This window comes from Nymphalis io, chromosome 27, assembly GCF_905147045.1.
Source record: "Nymphalis io chromosome 27, ilAglIoxx1.1, whole genome shotgun sequence".
Lineage (NCBI taxonomy): Eukaryota > Metazoa > Arthropoda > Insecta > Lepidoptera > Nymphalidae > Nymphalis > Nymphalis io.
In genome coordinates, this window is record NC_065914.1 from 1,085,278 (window position 1) to 1,104,793 (window position 19,516).

General features: G+C 38.3%; 2 protein-coding genes and 1 long non-coding RNA gene across 4 annotated transcripts; 1 reads left to right on the top strand and 2 right to left on the bottom strand.

The window, feature by feature from the left end:
• Positions 1–44: 44 nt before the first annotated feature.
• Positions 45–6,382, bottom strand: LOC126778708 (gastrula zinc finger protein XlCGF57.1-like). The gene is made up of 6 exons (XM_050502323.1): positions 6,177–6,382; positions 5,723–5,864; positions 5,315–5,365; positions 4,384–4,446; positions 3,417–3,512; positions 45–2,621 (listed from the first exon to the last, which is right to left on the bottom strand). The coding sequence occupies exons 1-6, from the start codon at positions 6,315–6,317 to the stop codon at positions 1,405–1,407; spliced, it is 1,710 nt and encodes a 569-aa protein (XP_050358280.1). The 5' UTR covers positions 6,318–6,382; the 3' UTR covers positions 45–1,404.
• A 478-nt stretch (positions 6,383–6,860) lies between these two features.
• LOC126778699 (codanin-1) lies at positions 6,861–18,720 on the top strand. 2 transcript variants are annotated; one of them, XM_050502316.1, is made up of 16 exons: positions 6,861–7,122; positions 7,196–7,284; positions 8,921–10,384; positions 10,608–10,743; positions 10,816–10,913; positions 11,582–11,688; positions 12,105–12,322; positions 12,527–13,027; positions 13,178–13,354; positions 13,460–13,676; positions 13,861–13,994; positions 14,159–14,315; positions 14,562–14,762; positions 15,095–15,324; positions 15,571–15,726; positions 18,523–18,720. In XM_050502316.1, the coding sequence occupies exons 1-15, from the start codon at positions 7,036–7,038 to the stop codon at positions 15,706–15,708; spliced, it is 3,954 nt and encodes a 1,317-aa protein (XP_050358273.1). In that variant the 5' UTR covers positions 6,861–7,035; the 3' UTR covers positions 15,709–15,726; positions 18,523–18,720. The 2 variants fall into 2 exon arrangements, with proteins under 2 accessions (XP_050358273.1, XP_050358272.1); XM_050502315.1 differs by lacking the exon at positions 18,523–18,720 and having other exon boundaries at positions 6,862–7,122; positions 15,571–16,538.
• LOC126778720 (uncharacterized) lies at positions 16,681–18,606 on the bottom strand. Its single transcript, XR_007670224.1, has 2 exons — positions 17,675–18,606; positions 16,681–17,422 (listed from the first exon to the last, which is right to left on the bottom strand). It is a non-coding gene; the product is annotated as an uncharacterized LOC126778720 (long non-coding RNA).
• Positions 18,721–19,516: the final 796 nt, after the last annotated feature.

Consider the following 19,516-nt stretch of genomic DNA (forward strand, 5'->3'; position numbering starts at 1 on the left):
TCAGGAACCATCAGTCTAGGAATTTTCAAATAAAAGACAAAAGACAGAAAATATATTAATTATTATTTACATAAATCTTCGTACATCATTGTCACATATAAAAATCATATAATTTAGTAAAAATGTTTTTAAGTACAATATTATATTTGAGCGATTGTTAAAACTAAAAAACTATTTTTTTATTAATGTTAATCCATACTTACTCAATAGATGAAGTGGATATAAACAAAAATTTTTGTTTTTTTTTTTTAAATTCAACTCGTGCTCGGTGGTGAAGAACATCGTGAGGTAGTATTGTCAGCTAATAGTCCTATGCTTTGGAGTGACGGAATAACCTTCGAAACTTCCCCTTAAGAGGGGAGACCTTACACTAATTGTGACACATTCACAGGCTTCCACTAAATACCTTAACAAATTATACGTCTAGAACTAGATCTTCCTCATAACTCATTTATCACTCCTACCATTGGTGAAAACCGAAAATCAAGGCGGAAGGTGAAATTTTTGAGTGTTCAGACGGACACAGAAGCGACCGCTCCCCCGTTTGCTTTATAATCCCTACTTACCCTTTACCTAGGTAATAAACAAAGTATAAAATTTTAGGAACATTGAATTTATGCCAACTTTGCTGCTTATATTATTTTTCATATGTTCTTACATAAATTAATACATCGTGAACAAAACTGTTAACTTTTTGCTTTCCAACAAAACATTAGAATTAATTATAAAAATCAGCTAACACGATAGACCATATGGATAAAGCACATCCATAGAATATGAGAGCCAAATATATATTTTTCATTTCATATAAACGCAAATATAACAATAAATAAGATTATATAGATGATAAAAGACATGACATAACTGGTCGAGATCTTAATAATCTGTGGCGTTCATTGGATTTGGTTCCTAAGTAGCTCGGGTCTTTGGAAGTAAAATTAAAGGGGATATGAGTAGTTATGTTGAATAGTGTTGTATTATAAATAAAGATATATTAATGAAAAACAACAATAATGTTTGTATATTATTGCAGAGCTATTATTGAATCGTTGGACTACACTGTGTGCCGGCTACCGGACACTGCATGTCATACGACACTGACAATTCTTGTAAATTAGTGATTTATATTTTATTATTTATCATTAAAATATATAACATTGTTTGATTTTATTTGGGCATCGATGGCTGTACATAATATTCTTATACCTTTTTTCTTATTTATTGGAACCTTTTGTAATAGGAAAAAGGTAGGTTACCATACAGCCTTATATATATATATTTTTTTTTAATTTAGGAACTTATGTTATATGTTTTTTGTTTAAATGTTTAACGAATAAAGCTTTTTTCATTTACAAATCTACTTTAGTATTGCTTAAATATGAAATTCTCTTTCCAGCTAATATCTCAATCAATTTTGCCGATATGAACACATTTATGCCTTTTCAGACCACTGCTCTGTGTGAAGTGACTGTTACACACGTCACAGCTGAACGGCCGCTCCCCGGTGTGCACGCGCATGTGCAGCTTCAAATTACCATTTATAGAAAACTGTTTTTTACATATATTACAGTTAAACGGTTTCTCGTCCGAATGAACGCGCATATGTTTCGACAAATTACCGATTTGTTTATTACACACTTTACACGTGTACGGTTTAACGCCCGTGTGTACACGCATGTGGCGTTTCAGCTGACCCGTCTCTCGGAACGAACGCTTGCACACGTCACAGTTGAAAGGTTTCTCGCCCGTGTGTACACGCATGTGTATCTTCAAGTAGCCGTTGTCCGAAAAGGCTTTCTTGCAGACTTTGCAAGAGAACGGCCGTTCGCCTGTGTGCGTCCGTTCGTGGAGTTTGAAACTCGCCATCTGTGCGAACTGCCGATCACAGAACGAACATATATACGGTTTGAGGCCGGTGTGCACTCGCATGTGGACCTTCAGCGTGGTGTACGCCGTGAAGTCCTTCTTACACACCTCGCACGCGAACGGCCTCTCGCCCGTGTGCTGCCGCTGGTGTATCGACAAGTAGCTTTTACTCGAAAATTGTTTATTGCACACTTTACACCTGTGGGGTTTGATTCCCGTATGAATTATGAATATGTGTCGCTTCAAGTGCGTCCGTTGGGGGAACCTCCTACCGCATACGTCACACACGTAAGGCCTCTCCCCCGTGTGGGTCAATATGTGGGACTTTAAGGTCTGATTGTGGCCGAACGACTTATTACAAATGGTGCACGTGAAGTTCTTCTCGCCCGTGTGTATCTTCATATGTTCCTTCAACCCCTTCTTCCTCTGGAACTCCTTCTCGCACTGGCTGCATTTGAACTTCTCGTCACCGAAGTGCACGGATAGGTGGTTCTTCAAAAGGCGCGCTTTCTCGAAGACTTTCGCGCAAACTGTGCACGGGAACGAGCCGTTTAGTGAGTGCGTCGTGTTTATGTGTTTAATGAGTTCTTTATTGAGACTGTATCTCGCGTCGCAGATGCGACAGAGGTAGCTTTTCTCGCCGCTGTGTATCCGTTTGTGAACTTCCAGTGAGCCGTTGTACGAAAATTTCTTGTCACATATCTCACAGCTGAACTTTTTCGATATCGTTCGCTGAAGGGTTTTGCTGTCTCTGTCTGAAAATCGGATTAAAAAGCAAATTGATCTATATGGAATCGACTTATACCTGACTACTATATTCAAGAAACATCTCGTTCTGCTTACGGCCAGTACAACGTTCTAAGAGTAATTCAGATTCATTGGAACACTACTTACGGATCAGTAGCTATATTCTGTGAAAACTAACTCGAAACTCACCGCAATAAACGGTCTTAAAATATCAGAAAGATATATGCGACATAACATTTCAATAATACACGCAACGAAATAGTGTATCACCATAAGTCGGTTGTCAACATTTCACGGGTGAGTAATGAAGTGGTCTTACAGAATCGCACTACTGACGAGGGTAACGGATAGTTGGATATGAAGATGATGCATAAACAGTGTTTCAATAAAAAAAAGAGAATTAGACATGTAGAAGGGCTATGTTTACGCTGATATAACATCAGGGTATCAAATGGTAAATAAATCAAAGAAAATGGTGTCTCTGTATGAGTGTTTGCTGTTGGCCCTACTGGCCTTTACAGCGTCACCGGGCGTTTGGACCAGTTGCGACTAGACTCCACCTTGAAATTTGAGCCTCAAGCGCCGAGTGACGTCCATCCTGAGGGTTACATCGCCAATGCGCCACCAACCTTGAGAACTAAGATGTTATTACCCTTTTGCCTGACTCACTCACCCTTTAAACCGAAACATAAAGATACTATGCATTGGTCGTACCCAGAGAAACCGCAGCCTTAAAGGACAGACACACACGGAGCTCCATGCTCAGTGTTGGTACATTGACAGTTGTAATTGTACTATATTACCTTGAGGTAGCGGCATCCAGCTTGTATCTTGACCAGAATGACTTCTAAGGGTGGATAAGGGCTGATCATCCGCGTCCCCTCTATCGCTAAAATCGTCTATAAAAATATAATTTTACTAATTTTAAATAAATAATTAAAATGCTTATGTAATAAGGGTTTAATTGTATTTACTAGCCATCCCGGCTTTTAGGAATAGGTCAAAACTATAAAGTACTAAAAATTTATCTCATCTAGATATCCTTCATAAGATAGTCTATGACCTATGTCAGTAAACTGAGTGACATTTAATACGTTAATAGTCTATAGGTGTATCCGACCGAAACAGCCTGTGAATGTCCCACTGCTGGGCTAAAGGCCTCCTCTCCTCATTTTGAGGAGATGGTTTGGAGCTTATTCCACCACGCTGCTCCAATGCGGGTTGGTGGAATACACATGTGGCAGAATTTCAGTGAAATTAGACACATGCAGGTTTCCTCACGATGTTTTCCTTCACCGTAAAGCACGAGATGAATTATAATCACAAATTAAGCACATGAAAATTCAGTGGTGCTTGCCCGGTTTGAACCCACGATCATCGGTTAAGATTCACGCGTTCTTACCGCTGGGCCATCTCGACTTTTTCTATAGGTGTATATACAAAGACAAATAAAAACAATAATACACAGGCTTCGCACGGTTAGAGAACCCAAACCTTTATACATTATGCATAGAGCGTAAACAAACAAATATTCATTTAATTTATATAGAAAAAGAAGTTAATACAATAATCTCATAATATGTAAATAAATTATAAAAACACGCATCATTTGTTGGTATTCATATATGATATAAATTATTGCATTTCAATTGAAATTTTAACACAATCGGTGGTGTGGAACTGGTTTAAAATTTAATTGTAAAATAAGACCCACACACTACAAAAATGTAAATATAAATACATGAAATAAAAATAAAAACTTGTATCTACCATCATCAGACTTTTGGTTGGGTCCGTCATCATTTAGATCAAATTGCGATTCCTCCTTTACTTCTGGAAAAGAAAACAATTTCAAGTTATATATGTAACTCTGGCTTAGTATCTGTGCCCCGTCTGCCTAATTATACAATAGTAATGGAAGCAAAACAACACTCTCTTTCCACTACTCTGGGAAATTTTCTAAGTCCGTACCATAACAGCCTGTGAATGTCCCACTGCTGGGCCTTAGCCCAGGCCCTTAGGCCTCCTCTCCCTTTTTTAAGGAGAAGGTTTGGAGTTTATTCCACTACGCTACTCCAGTGTGGTTTGGTGGAATAAACATGTGGCAGAATTTCAGTTAAATTAGACACATGCTGGTCTCCTCCCTATGTTTTCCTTCACCGTAAAGCATGAGATGAATTATAATCACAAATTAAACACATGAAAATTCAGTGGTGCTTGGCTCACTGGGCCATCTCGGCTCGGAATTTTTTTAATTATCTACTAAACACTTTAAATAGCAGTACACAATTTACAAAAGACACTGAAATAATAATAATAGTGGTTGGTTTGGTAACTTGTAAATTGCCATCTTAACTTTAAAAAGGCGATTATTTTGAGATCACAGACATAATCATTTTATTTATTGTATAGATTGTGGAGTTTTTTTTCACCATCTGATAAATAGCATATAAATAATTTACTATAACATTAAAATCATTAAAATTGTTTTATTCTAATGAAAAAAAAAAAACGCAAGATCCTTATACACCAATGCAAAACTCTTAATTAGACATTATTTTATTGAAAGAATATAAAAATATTCATTTATTCATGAGCCCTAACATCTCAGTGGATTGAAGAGGAGAATCTAAACCAATGATTTCTCTCATGCAATATAAACATAAATCATTTTCCAATAAGAAATATATTCAATACTCACCAGGTGCTTGTTCTAGAAACTCATCTTTGATTTCTTTATCACAGAATGTAGCTGAAATCAAATTACTTCTATTAATAAGATCCTCCAGACCGATTTCGGCCATGGTGGCCAATCTCGAGAGAGATTAGCCAATTGTACAGAACATTTTATAGTGCACAAGTATGTGTGCAAGCCTACATGACTGGAAAGAGTTCAGGCACAGGACCAAAAGGCTTTACGTGCTTTCCGAGGCACGGGAGAAACAGGAAACCCAATAGCTGGGACAGAAAAACCCAATAGATTTTTAATGGCCCAACCTGAGAACTGAACCCAGGACATCTGCGGCCTTACTTATAGCCACTAGAACAACGGGGCAATTCAAGGCACTATCACCACCACTAAGACAGGACTATTATAAGTAAAATTTACCTTTATAATGTGTGTTATAATAGTGGTAGAATGATTGTTCACAGGACAACACTTGTTGGTGGAAGAGATATGCATCACATAACCGCGGAGCGCAGACATCACAAATAGAAAATGCTGTGGCTATTTCTGGCATTGGTTTGACCTGCAATATAATTTGATAGAATCAACTTAAAAAATCAAATTTATTTATATCATTCTTATAAAGACTTGATTCAAATAAAATGACAAAGTATTTTTTTATAATTTAAATAATTTTGTTTGTTATTGTATTTTGCAGTTAAATAGAGAATAATAATAATATTCATAATACTTTATTACGATTGTAACGTTTTGTTCTGATTATGCCACCATGATTGGCTTAATTACAAATTATATAAATTGCGGTTCAGTATTGTTTTATATCACAACAAAAGAATAAGTTAAAAATATGTTTATAGCATTAAATTATACGTACATCTATATTAAAAGCTTGTTGTAACATATTTAAATATATCTCCTGACGTCCCTCGTAAACGCAGGATTCGCTTAAACTTTTGAATGTACCCTGAGTGTGACAACAACGACAGATACCGCTTATATTATGGAATTCAGTCATTTTTTCATAATTTTAAGTATTATTTAAGCATACGACACATCTAATAAAGTTCTATGTTTTCATGTTTTAGGATATCATACACAAACTTTGATACATTACAGAAGCAAATTGACAATTTCATTTGGCAATGACAGTTATTTATTTTCCAGTTTTACGCCGAGAAAAATTTCTCTTTGCTTAATCGTTTTCATAAAGACCGAAAGTTCCGCCACCAAATGGCGAATACAATAATAATTTTATAAAAAAAACAGTGAAAATAGTTAAAAGATGTCTAATAATTATATGTAAATAAAATCAAAAAATAAAATCACAGTGGACCGATCTTTAATCATGTGGATGTTTGCGTGAAATTGGTGGTTAATACTGTTTTATATACTTCTTGTGGTGTCAGAGACTTACGAGCGTAAGATAAGTATTTTTAGTTGTTTATTTTGACATTGTTGATGAATATTCTCCGTTTACTTAAGAAGTAAGAAGTTTTAGAAGTCCTCATACTTTTCTTACAAATAAGGCTTTTGGGGCCTGTAGTACTGTCGTTTTAGGAAGTTACAGATTATACATGAACAATTAATGTGTCACTGACATCTGCGGGCTGCAGCGTAAATTTAACAACACAGTCGTGTCACTACTGGCAATGTCACTGTCATGGCGCTCAATGAAAAATTAGCGCGCAACTCCTTTCATCGATCGCGAATTTTTCTATTTTTATGTAGATAAAATGCCTGAAACAATAATTCAAAGTGCTATTTCGGGAGAGTTAGATTGGGATTTATTATCTAAATGGTTAAATAATGAGTCAATTGAGGTAAATAATCTAGTAAAGCTTAAAATTTATTACTCGTTAGAAATGTGTTTATATTTTTTGTTTAATATTTCAGGCTGCACCGGAAGACTGTATCTTATTTTGTTCTAATAGAAATGAATTTGTTGGATTCTTTCTGTCGTACCTCAGGAATCAGACTGAGAGGTGAGTTCGAATTTTATTTAAATGTATAATTAATTTACTATATTCACAATGAATGTTATTTGACTCTAACTTCATTCATATTATCTAAATAGCAATATGTATATCTGATCATAACAGACAGGTCAGTAATGTTATTGAATAATTTATAAGTGTTTTATAAATAGAAAACTTGATGTTTAGCAATTATAATTAATATCATTAGTTCAATTAAATTAGAAAGAGATGGTATTATTAATTATAAGTTACACTGAATGAATAAATAAATGATTGTAATTTCTAACGGATCTAAGTGATAGTGCCTTAGAAATATTTTAATTACATTTTTCAAGCGACAAAGTAAACCCAACGTCAAATGTGCAGTTCCTAACCTTACTTTTTTAACCTTTCACGCCAATCTCTTAACTAACTTGACAAGGAAGTCTTTGCTTCTGCTACTTTAATAAAATATATATATGGATATCTCTTATAGATTAATAAATATTACAAAAGCACTTATAGATCACCTTAAGAATAATCTGTAGTTTCCTCTAGTTTTGATATATAGCAAAAAATGTTTACAAGAACCAATGCTTATTATAATATATCTGTTATATTGACCATAATCTCAGGCCACAGCTGCATGCTTTATAACCAGCTTATAAAGGACTCTTACGACATAACCCATAAACCAACCTCATATAACTAATATTTATGGAGTCTTCTTTCTGTTTATTCACCAGCTGTTTTGTTAAGGTAAACTAAAAAAAACAGGTGCACTAAATAAGTATGGGTGGGTATAAATTTTAATTAATATAAACCAAAGGCCTAGTGGTAAGAATGCGTCAATCTTAAGCGATGATTGTGGATTCAAACCTGGGCAAGCACCACTGAATATTCATGTGCTTAATTTGTGTTTATAATTCATGTGCTTGACGGTCAAGGAAAACATTGTGAGGAAACCTGCATGTATCTAATTTCATTGAAGTAATGCCACATGTGTATTCTACCAACCCGCATTGGAGCAGCATGGTGGAATAAGCTCCAAACCTTCTCCTCAAAATGGAGAGGAGGCCAACAGCAGTGGGACATAAACAGGCTGTTACTGTAAACCTAAGGCTACATGACAATTGTACAATGTTAGTTACAAAAGTGAATTATACTATTTACAATATTAATATTGATGCATTGGTATGGTTCGATCATACAATGGAACAAAGCTGGTTGATATGGTGGTTTTCATGGTGCCACTGCGGTAGGCTTAAGGGTTGCATAGTAAAAATGATCAACACATAAACTACAAAATTTGGACACAAATTTTTCTTAACAGACTAAAGTTACATAGAATGAAACTCATACAATGATATTACATGTATGTAGCATGTTTTTCCATGTTGCATGTTGCGTGCATGTTCCAAATTACATATAGGCATATGTGAAATAAAGAAAAGGTGTAAGTTTTATACACAAATATATTATCTATAAACTTATTTAGGCGACTTTGTACCACATCAAGAAAAGTACTTGTGAAACATCACTATAGACCACTCGTATTTGATTATGTCATATGTCTTTATAACATATTTTAATTGTATATATATATTATTATAGTAATATTTAATGGAGTTGGAGAATTAATATTAATTATACACATTTACAGCATATTACAGACAAACAGCAATGCCTTGTCGATCCCACAACACCAAGGTACACCTGAGAAATCCCTTGGTCAACGCAAACACCACAGATCAGTTAGTGAACCAACGTGTGACAATGAAAATTCCAATGACAGTCTCATAGTAAAATCTGACAGAAAAACACACGAATCTCCAAATAGGGAGAGAAAGAAACCTGGTCGACGAGTCAAAACGAAGCTGTTCCCGGAGGATAAAAAAGAACATAATGTGTCTTTATCGTCTGATGAATCAAGACTCAGCACCGGGGTTGAGAGACTCATCATATCGAGTACTCCATTGAAAAATACCTTCAAACCAGATTACTCCAATTTACCTTCGAGTAGCCCTGTCACACCTCAATCAAGATCGTTCAAAGAATTCGAAAGGTGTGACACTCCACGCATCAGTAGGCATTCCAGGTCTCAGGAGAAGAGTGTCAGCTTAGCGGATTACTTAGTCAATGTCCAATCAAAAAGTTCGAAAAAGAGACGGTCGAAAAATACGTCGAATGACGACAGCGAAACGAAAATGGACCTGGATTTGAGCAATTCGGAAATATTTCCCGAAATCGGTGCAAGGAAGTCCAGTTCGCTGAAGTCTGAACGACGCAGAATCAAACCGACGAATATCGATAGAAGCAAAAAAAGCTGCTCGTTAAATAGCTTCACATCTGAGACGTTTCAGCAACCATCGCCTCTAGCGCTCGAGGAAAACTTAGCCTTCAAACCGAAATTACAGCCTAAGGAGCTGTCGAACGGCATCGAGGTCGAGCGTAATATTTTAAAGCAGGAAAGACAGAAATTGATGGAGAAATTTAACGTTCTGAACACGTCACTATCACCAAAAGTTACAACGCCACAGATAAAAGTAACCCAGAAAGATTTATCTGAAAGAAGTTTAAGTTATGTCGAGGCTGATCAGAGTAAAATCGCATTTATTGAAAAGATCGATATATTAATTGATATTTATAATGTTTTACTAAATAATAATTTAATATTAAGCATAAATACGGAAATATATTTCTTAATAACGATCCTGTTGTCGAAACAGTTGGACGAAGACTGTAAGATTTCTGAATCTCAATTACAGAATAATTTGTACGAATCGATTTTAAAACCAATTCACAATAGCACGTATTTCGCCGTGAAATCATTATGGCATCAACGGGCAACGTTAGAAGTGATACTAGACAAGAATTCACTAAAAACACTCGGCGAAAATAAGAAAGTACGAAGTTTCTACCCGGACTTGGCGAAGTTTCTCCTAAACTCGTACGGGTTGAAGTGCGAGGCGGAGTCCAACAGCGACAGGTCCAAAACGAGCGAGAGTACAGGCTCGAACGGCATGGTTTGCTTCAACCACGAGACGGATAATTCAGAAAACTTCCCATCGATACTGAGTTTCCAAAATTTCAAAAAGCAAAGGGACATGTTTTACGACATATTGAGGTGAGTCCGACTTATATCATAAATGCGAAAGCGAGTTTGCGGCGGTAATCGATCGTCGACGTCGCCGCCTTTAAAAATAATAAAATATCAACATCACCATAGAAAAATATAACAAAGATATATAAATAAACTAAAATCCCGTTCCCGATAGAGTCGATCGAAAGCCCTAGATAAGTCCCATGATATAGACGCGCCCACGGCATGTAGCGGTTTCCCTCGGCAGGTGGTACGCGTCGGGCGGCGGCGGCGCGGCGCTGCGCACGCGCACGCGCGCGCTGCTGGCGCTGGCGGCGCGCGCGCACAACCACGCGCACCTGGCCGCGCTGCTCACGCGCCTGCTGCTCGACGCGCCCGCGCCGGTCGGTGCCCCGCGCTCTGCGAACGCCCGGCCCGGCTGTGAGCCGACCCTACTACAACGTTTGCTCTTGCAGGAGTCGAAGCTGAGTAAACTCCGGCGCCGGCTGACGTGCCCGTCGGCGACCGAGTCTCATCGCTTCCCGCGTTTCTCCGATAAGGAAATGTTTTACAAGTAAGTCGCAGCTTCGAGTATCGAGCGATGCGGTCCTTCGTGCCGGGGCTTCTGCTTTGAAGAGCCCAGATAATTCCCCGTGTGGGGAATAATCTGGGCTGTTATACTATACTGTTTTCATCCTTGGGCTGGCGCCCCTGGGTACCTGGTCCTTCCCCTCGATTCGGTTGAGCTGCCAGAGTGACTTAGCTTTCTTTTTGTGCGTTCGCCGCTGAAGCGAATTTCATCCACGGAGCGTGAATGCTGTTATCCTATTAATTTACATGCGTCGAGGTCATTACTTGCAGGTCGAGGAATGATCTTCGTCCAAACATTTATTAAAGTGCTAAAATAATGGCGTTTTTAAACTCGGAATGTACAGGTTTGTTACTTCGAGGCCCACTACGCTACAGTTACCCCCCACTTTGACAATAAAAACAATAATTAAACTGCCTTATTGATAGTTAAAAATGTACGAAATTTAAATTTTTTAAATTCTCAAGAAATACCTCAGACCTAAGAGGAATCGGCGAACGAAACCCTGAGTTTTTTTTAATTATGGTAATGAATAAAATGAATTAAATCAAAGTATAAAAATGGTATTCGAGAAGTCCTATAAGCACTTTTGAATCGTCGTGTAATGTCATGATAACCAACTAGGTTTTTTTTTCTATATATAATTTTTCCAGAGAATTTATAATGTACGCAGAGAACGAGAGCTTCAGGGTGCATTTGAAAGACGCGCTCGCTTCAGAAATATTGACCCTGGACACGACGGGCATTAGCAACGAGTCTTGTAAGTTTACCATCAGCCCCTGTTCGTTCACTGTTGGACATATGTCTCTTATTTATATATACACATACATGGCAAATAGGTTTAGGTTTAAAGATTATTTATTCCCATAAAGGCAATTACATCACTTACATGAGAACACAATTGAAGAAAAAATACAAACAATTAACAGACATTCGGTGTCGTACTTACATTTTTCAATAAAGAAAATAACACACAAATCATCAAACACAATTTGAAATAACACACAAAACATCACCACGATTTGAAAACCACCCTGATTCCATTCTACATACTCAGACAGATATTTTTGTAATAATGTAATGAGACAGTCGCTTTTTGAATATATCGAACGAGTCAATATTTTTAATGTCTGAGGGTATCTTGTTATAATGAAAGACTTGTAATTCCTTTTTCAGCAAATAGGGCTGACCTTACAAGGGAGTATCTAGTTTTATCTAAAAAGTTATGTCTTCTGTCCAAATTCCTTGGATACTTAACATCGTTACCCTACGTACAGACGTCCGTAGATATTCTGTTGAAAAGTGGAACTCAGCGCGGTGATAATTACATGGAAGACATATTTGCAGCGCCGAAGGAGAAAATTTTGGAAAATTGCATCGCGTTACGGAATTATGTAAGTTTTTAATTAAAATAGAAGCTATTTATGTAGGGTTCTACTAAGAGTACCGCTTTTGGAGTACTGCTTTTGTTTATGTTAAGTTTCAAGTAGTAATAGGGCAATGAAAACACTGCAAATGTGTTTCTTTAAAGAAAAATAATGACCAGTTTTAAAGTTTTCTTTGATAATACTAAATAGATAGTTTATACCCTGTTACAGAGCCAACCTACCATAGATTTGAATGGAATTTTAAGAACAGCCATAGAGAATGGCAGAATGACAATAACTATACCATGGATAGTGCACTATTTGTCGATGCTCGACTACACCACGCTACGGGTTCAATACTATCAAAACCTTCTCAATCTACTCTTCTATATTTACGAAAAAGTATTAAAATACAACGAATTTATGAAGAAGAACACCGTCATATACATGAAATCGATTCTCGGCTGGCTATTCGACTTGCCGCATTTCCCCCAGGAGTTTTTTAGCCACAAACGAGATGCCACGCTCAGCGTCGCGAGAGATGGGTTCGATTCGTGTGACTTGATCGACGAATCGATTCTATTCGAGCTCTGCCCCTTCCTGAAGGACGTCAACGTGCTGCTCTCCACGTCGCGAGTCAATCCCGAGAAGGAGAGCTTCAGACACATAACGCCCGTCAGGCTGACCCTGAACACGGAAGACAGGATACGGAACAAGGAGAAGGAGCTGCAGGTACGTCGCGCCCGAAGCGTATCGGGTCGCACATCTTGACATTCGTCGCCGACGTACTCAATGTCAAACGAAACGAGGTCATCCCCGGACCGGGCGGAGTGACCAGTGACCCGTGACCAGGATAATCATTAGCGCCCCGTTCGATTGCAGTCTCGCCTCGAGGAGGAGCTGCTCCGCAGCCAGCCGTCGTCCAGCCGGCGCGTGCTGGAGCTGGTGACCGAGCGAGTGTGCTCCGCCGCCGTGCGCGAGCTCGCCGCCGCGCTGGCCGCCGCCCGCAGCGCCGCGCGCGCCGCCGCCGCCGGCCTCGTCGCGCAGCACGCCGCGCGGGTGAGCGGGGGGGGGGGCGTCGCGCAGAGACAGAGCAGGGGACTGCTATGAACTTCTTAATTGAACTTTTACTCGTGTCGTCAACACAGTATCGTATCCCTCCAGGCCACCCTCATTCCCGCGCTGCAAGCAATGTACGCAGAGCACCTGGACAGGCTCCGCTCTGAGGCCCTGGAGTCCTGCAAGACCCTCGCCCGCAGTCGGATCTCGTCCGCGCTGACGGCGCTGCTGCCCATGTCGCCCGCGCCGCTGCACGCCGTGGCCACTAGGACCTGCTACAACAGGCTGAGCAAGTGGATTAATGACCACTGGAACACCACGGGTGAGTGGATAGAATTAAATGATAAAAATTGAAATAAAACGAGAATTAAAGAAGATAATAATAAAATGAAAAAAAAAAGAATTCAAGGAAGAATATCTCTTTTTTTACTCTTATCTGTGTCTCTATTTTTAAATATCATGAAAAACGTTCCAACTCGATCAATAATTAGCCAATTAAACCGCAGCCGTGCTGTGCAAGGACATAGAGCAGGAGGCGTGGTCGCTGCGCGTGTCGCCCGACTCCCCCCCCGCGCTGCCGGCGCCCCCTGCCGACCTGCGCGACCTGTGCAGCCCCGCCGCCGCGCTCATCGCACTCAAGGTACTTATCCTACTTTTATCTATTAGTCGAACGGCGTCTTCTTAATTATAATATATACATATTTACAATTTATAATAATAAAACATTACACGGTACTTTTCAATTCTAGAAAAAAAATAACCATTTTTGTATTTTTTTTTATAATGATTTTTTCTTGGTTCCAGGAACAGACCTGCCTGCTGCTCGACGGCGAAGACATCCCGCCCCCCCGCGCGGTGCTGCGCGCCTGCGCCGCCTGCTGCTCGCCCGCCAACGTGTTCAGCCGCCCACCCACGCAGAGAGCCATCCTGCAGATGTCCATTGACTTCTGTATTGTTTATGGTGAGCCTTTCGGAGATTACCTGTCCTTTTGGCCGATTTCGATCACGGTGGCCACTTTCAACGGCAAATAATCGACGTAGTAGACGCAGACATATCCGACGTGACATGGAGAAAGCTAAAGCATAGGACCAACGGCTTTTGAGAGTATTAAACATCATTTTCACGAAGTTTTCAATTCAATGTCATGAAATTACACTTATATTTATATATATATATAATTAATATGATTGTGAAAAATGTCGCCAGTGAGCAGGAAGACGATGAAAATAATGGAGGTGTTGCCCGACCTGCACGAGCTGTGGAACACGTGCTGTCCGGACCGGCCTCAACACGACGAGGGGCCCGAGTCCCCCGAGCGACGACCGGACCTCTCGCCCACGGATGACTACGACGACAGGGCCCCCACCCCGCAATCTGATGAAGACGGGAAGACTGCAGAAGTTATCGGTAGGTTTTGCAATCTTAGTTGGTGGTAGAGAGGAGAAATATAAGGTTTGTGCAGGCCCGTCTAGGAAGGTACCACACGCTCATTACATATTCTATCGCTAAACAGCAATGCTTAGTAATGTTGCGTTCGGTGTGAAAGATCAGTGAGCCAGTGTACTGCTGCTGCTGGGCATGTCTGAAGACATCCTATCTGATTCGTCAATCCTCAAGGTTTTGTGTCAAACGCAACCACTGAGCACGTTTTTCTAATGTTATCTGACCGTCGGCCGGGTGAGCTCCAGGCCTTCAGCCCGTGTCCACCTTGACCCTAATCTGACCGGCCGTGCCCGCAGCCCCCCCGGCGCGGCTGGACACACGCACGGAGCCCCGCTCGGAGAGCGAGGCGCTGCTGGAGCTGTTCTCGCGCGTGGTGTGCGCGCGCAACGTGCGCGTGCTGGGGGCGCGGGGGCCGGCGTGGGCGGCGCTGGCGCGCGTGCTGCTGTTCCTGCTGGCGGAGCGCTACCTGGCGCCCGGCGCGCTGGCCGAGACCTGCCTGGCGCTCTACTCGCAGGACTGGCCGCAGGTACGCCACGTACTTAAACTGTATTCATTAAAGCAAATATCCTCGGTTCGCATCCAGCGTTAAACATGAAAGATACTAAATTTTAACAATGATTACATAACTAACGAAAATCATACTGAGTTCGACACTGCCTGAAAAGATGGATTATTACGTTATTATTATTTTATTCGTTCACGTATAAAAGGTACATTGCAATTATAAACACTACTTCTTATACTAATCTGCATATATCCCTTATACTTCCAGGATGTGCTGACGAATCTCTCGACGTGCATGAAGACGGTCTCGGCGGGCTGGTCGAGCTCGTCGGGGGGCAAGTTCACGCTGTTCTTGGACTTCCTGGCGGACTACTGTAACGATATGGACTTCGAGATAATCGAGTAGTGAACTGAAATCGATTCGGTACGTTTTAAAATCGATTTTACTAAATTAACGTTTAGAAATTTAGTGTAAATATATAACGAATAAATGTTAATTATTAAACAGTTCAAAAATATTTCTTTTATAATAATTATAATAATCGTTTGATGTTTTTGCCTGTCTTTCAAATAATCATTTTAAATCAAATGACTTTTATTGTTTATTTAAAATTCGTAAATATAAACAAAGTAGATTTACATATAAAATCGCGTCGCTAGTAGCTCGCTATATTATGCACTACAAACAGTTCTCGGTTAACAACTGGTATTTCAACGATGAAAATTATAATTCTGTTCATTGAGTATGTGACGTGATATTTTGAGACATATGGGAGTCCTTCCTGCCTTTAAAGATGAAATTTCGTATTATTTCGAATGCTAACGTTATAGAATAAGCATTCGTTTCAAATTTCAGCTTCCTAGACTCGGTAGTTTTCTGTGCGTTAAGAGTCAGTCAGGATCTATAGATGTTTAAATATTTAGTGCCCCGCCACACGTATGCTATTTTTATCTTCGAAAGGACTTAAAAAGGAATTAATATATATTAGTAGTAAATCTGTGTTTTTAGAATATTGCTCATAATAATTTTGAAAAGTTTTAAATATTTTGCTTAAGTAAACAAAATGGAAGGAATACTCTATGAGGAATTTTGTAGGATTTTTAGAAGTTTTTAAATATATTTAGGGAATAAATTGATAAACTAATAGCAACACCAATTCGAATGTCTTATAGTTATATAATGGGTAGGTAATTAAAATGGACACCCGATAGTGTGTGGTCACCTTTTGTTGTGAACGAATTTTAAACTAGATGAAAATGTTAATATAAATCTAGTATGTTATATACATTATGTATAAATGAGTATTATTCATAATTGTATGTCAAAAGTATAATCACGTTTAAAATCCTGAACGGAATAGCTTTTTTGCAAGAATAAACTCGAAACTCACCGCAAAAAACGGTCGTGAAATGTCAGAGAGAGAGAGGCAATTCAAGGATAAAGGCGTCAAAATGGCGTATAAACCATCATCCTGGGCCGGAGAGGCTGAGGGATCATGGCGATAAAACGCATACCGTGTCGGCGAAGCCCTCAAACCAATACGACCCAACTTAAGGGAAGACGAGAAATACTGCTATATAAACACGAAAAAGTATTAAAAACTTATGTTGGACTGCCATTTTTTTGTAGTTGAATTGTAGAATATGAGATGTACATATATAATAACAAAAAAAAATACAAATAAATATATAGAAATATATAGAAGGAATCTTTATAGTCTAGAGAGTAATCAAATCATATTATATTTTATTCAAGTGGGATGTTGTGAGGACTTTTGAATGGTTATAATACAAGATTAAATTAAATTTGAAGCTACCACCGGTTCGCAATGAAGGTTCCACCGAGAAGAACCGGCAAGAAACTCCTAATGATTTCCTCACTGTTTTTTAACAATCATGTCACATAGATAATTAAATACGATTGAATTATAATTTATCCTGTAAATCAACGAATACTAACCACACGCTTTTTTTTAATCTATATTATATTTTATTGAGTAATATGCCTTATGGATAACATTTTCGAAATTAAAGATATGTAACGAATTTTATTATAGAATGTACCTTCCTCTAGGAAGGAGTACTAAAACATTTCTCCCCTCCCAGCAGCCACTTACCCCCTGTAAGCAGAGTGAATTTTTTCATTTTACACGATCACACAAATATTTTGCGCAATCTTAAACTAATTTGACAATACTGAAAATGTTGCCATCTCTCTCATGTTTGCAATATTTTAGTTATATCGAGGTCATTTACGTCATCTTAGTTATATATGATATCAGTGAAACATAATATTTAATTCATACTCACTGTGTTGTTAATTATGAATAATGGCTCTAATTATTTATAATACTAACAAAACTTGAATGAACCTTTCCTGGCGATCGGTTGAACGGTACAGAAGTTGATGTGCTGCGGCGCCATCTAGCGGAGAGTTAAACCGTTTCCATGAAACAATACATGTCGTCCTCACATTGGAGTCTGTTGAAATAAATTTCACACCACCTCAAAACAGATGACATCTTCGATTAGCACTCTGACGGTTTTAATTTTAAATTATCCTCGACATGAGCGTCTGTTTTTTTTAGTTTCTTAAAATTGGGTACATTTTCATACAAATAAAAGGCAAACATTTTCATGTACATAGCGGTATGGAATGGACATTTTGGACGGATTTTATTGATTTATAGAATAGGAAGGCGCACGAGCATATGGGCCACCTGATGGTATGAGTATGAGTGGTCACCAACGCCCTTAGACATTGGCATTGTAAGAAATGTTAACCATCGCTTATATCACCAATGCGCCACCAACCTTGGGAACTAAGATGTTATGTTCCTTGTGCTTGTAATTAGACTGGCTCACTCACCCTTAAAACCGGAACACAACAATACCAAGTACTGCTGTTTTGCGGTAGAATATCTGATGAGAGTGTGGTGGGTGAACCTACCCAGACGAGCTTGCACAAAGCCCTACCACAAGTTTTTTAAAATTGTGTAGATTTTCATACAAATAAAAGGCAAACATTTTTATGTATATAGCGGTATGGATTGGACATTTTGGACGGATTGAATAAGGGTGGCGATATCGTCCCGGCTTGACGCGTCCCGAATTATAAAAATATTAAAGTTGTTGCCTGTACATCTCTATATTAGTTTAAGCTGTCTTTTAATTAATTAATCCCGGTTACTATGTTAAAAATATCACATTTTTAATATAGAAACACATTTGACGAGCCGGTTGGCGTGGTTGGTGGATGCTTGCCTTGATTGTGGATGGTAGATATATATAAATATATATATATATATATATATATATATATATATATATATATATAATGGAATTATCTTAGACTGTACTCATAGACATTATTACAACATTTAGATATATAGAAAATATGAAAAATAAAAATAAATATTATAATATTAAAAGGTACTTATTAATGTAATAGTTACATTATTAAGTAAATAAGAAAAATTATTATTATTTTTTGGTTAAATTTTTAATAATTTCATAGATAATAAATTAGGCTACGGTTAATTTATGTTCATTTATTAGGAATAAATGTATTTTTTTGTGTATTTATATAATTGACATTTCTTCTTTAGTCAATTTAAAATTAAAAAAATAAAGCGCCTTATTTTTGGATTTTACTTACTCGATGATATATAGTGTATTGAATGGCAATTTATCTTAAATTTTAAAATGCTATAACTAAGATATCTGAATTTGCAATAACACTGGCTCACTGCGTTAGTCTATATGCAGAGCCAAGATCCAGTGCTAAGAACCCAAGATTTTGGGATCAACCAGAGAAGTACTGGTAGTAAACCAGAGTAGTAATATTTTAATGTGCTTGTTTTTTTTAAATCATGTAATAGTCCTTATTTGTATGGACAAAAATCCAATATTTGTCTTCAAATAGAGAGGAGTCTATTTATATAAGTACAAAGCATTGCTTGTTTTGATAGTGGTAAGTATCATAGCCGGCAACGGCCTGTTTGTATACCATTAATCATGGCGTTTTGTTGAACTGTAGACAAGTTGAAGTGTTGCAGCGCCGTCTAGCGACAAGTAGTAATACAGTCGATATGTATACACGTACAATAGATGCCCAATTAGTAAAAAAAGTAAACCTACGGGTTTATATGAACGATATATTAAAAAGCTAAACAATATCAATAAATGATGACATAATACCAGTTTCCCCTATG